The sequence below is a fragment of the Penaeus monodon genome, chromosome 27 (genome assembly GCF_015228065.2).
Source record: "Penaeus monodon isolate SGIC_2016 chromosome 27, NSTDA_Pmon_1, whole genome shotgun sequence".
Taxonomy (NCBI): domain Eukaryota; kingdom Metazoa; phylum Arthropoda; class Malacostraca; order Decapoda; family Penaeidae; genus Penaeus; species Penaeus monodon.
In genome coordinates, this window is record NC_051412.1 from 31,642,405 (window position 1) to 31,643,399 (window position 995).

At 60.1% G+C, this 995-nt stretch overlaps 1 protein-coding gene across 1 annotated transcript in view; it reads left to right on the plus strand.

The window, feature by feature from the left end:
* Nucleotides 1–995, plus strand: part of LOC119590794 (colorectal mutant cancer protein-like) — a 157,596-nt gene that overhangs the window by 34,276 nt on the left and 122,325 nt on the right. The window contains exon 2 of the mRNA XM_037939507.1: nt 217–377. Within this exon, the coding sequence (XP_037795435.1) occupies nt 242–377 (136 nt within the window). The 5' untranslated portion in view covers nt 217–241. The remainder of the gene's footprint in view (nt 1–216; nt 378–995) is intronic.

Consider the following 995-nt stretch of genomic DNA (forward strand, 5'->3'; position numbering starts at 1 on the left):
TCTCCCCTCCCCCCCTCATTCTCCCCCCTCTCTTTCCTTATTCACTCTCTCCCCTCTCCCCCTCCCCCTCTCTCCTCTCACTCACTCTCTCCCCTCTCCCCCTCTCTCCCCTCACTCACTCTCTCCCCTCTCTCCCTCATTCTCCCCTCTCACTCACTCTCTCCCCTCTCTCCCTCATTCTCCCCTCTCACTGACTCTCTCCCCTCTCCCCCGCAGCGCCAACCTGGCCGGCCTGCTGTCCATGCTCGGCCTCGAGGGGTCGGGCGAGACGCTGGCGAGGGAGCTGGGGGCGGACCGGCGCGGGCGCGTGTCGCTCCACGCCTTCCTCGCCCGCAGGAAGCAGCTCGCGCAGGAGGTCAACGCTATCAGGAGCGAAGGTGAGCTGGCGAAGAGTGGCCGGAGTAGGGGGAGGAAGGCCGGATGGAGGGTGGATGGGTGGAGGAAGGCTGGATGGAGGGTGGATGGGTGGAGGAAGGGTGGATGGAGGGTGGATGGGTGGAGGACGGCTGGATGGAGGGTGGATGGGTGGATGACGGGTGTATGGAGACTGGATGGGTGGGGAAGGGTGGGTAGGTGGAGGGTTTGGGTGGAGGAAGGCTGGATGGAGGGTGGAGTAGGTGGAGGAAGGCTGGATGGAGGGTGGATGAAAGGTGGATGGCTGGGTGGATGGAGGGTGGATGGTGGGGGTGGTGGATGGAGGGTGAATGGCTGGGGTAGATGAAAGGGGTGGATGATAAGTGGATGGCGGGGGTGGATGAAGGATGGATGAAGGTTGGATGGCCAAGGTGGATGAACGTTGGGTGGATGCGTATGTTGGGTCTGGGTAGATGAATGTGTGTATTTGATGTGTGTGGATGTGTGTGTAATCAGGAAGACGATGATGTGGATGTGAGGTGGATTTGAGGTGGATGTGGATAGGTAGATATGAAGTGGATGTGGAGTGGATGTGTCCCAGTGTGATCAAAGGCGAAGGTGATGTGAATGTGTATTAGTTC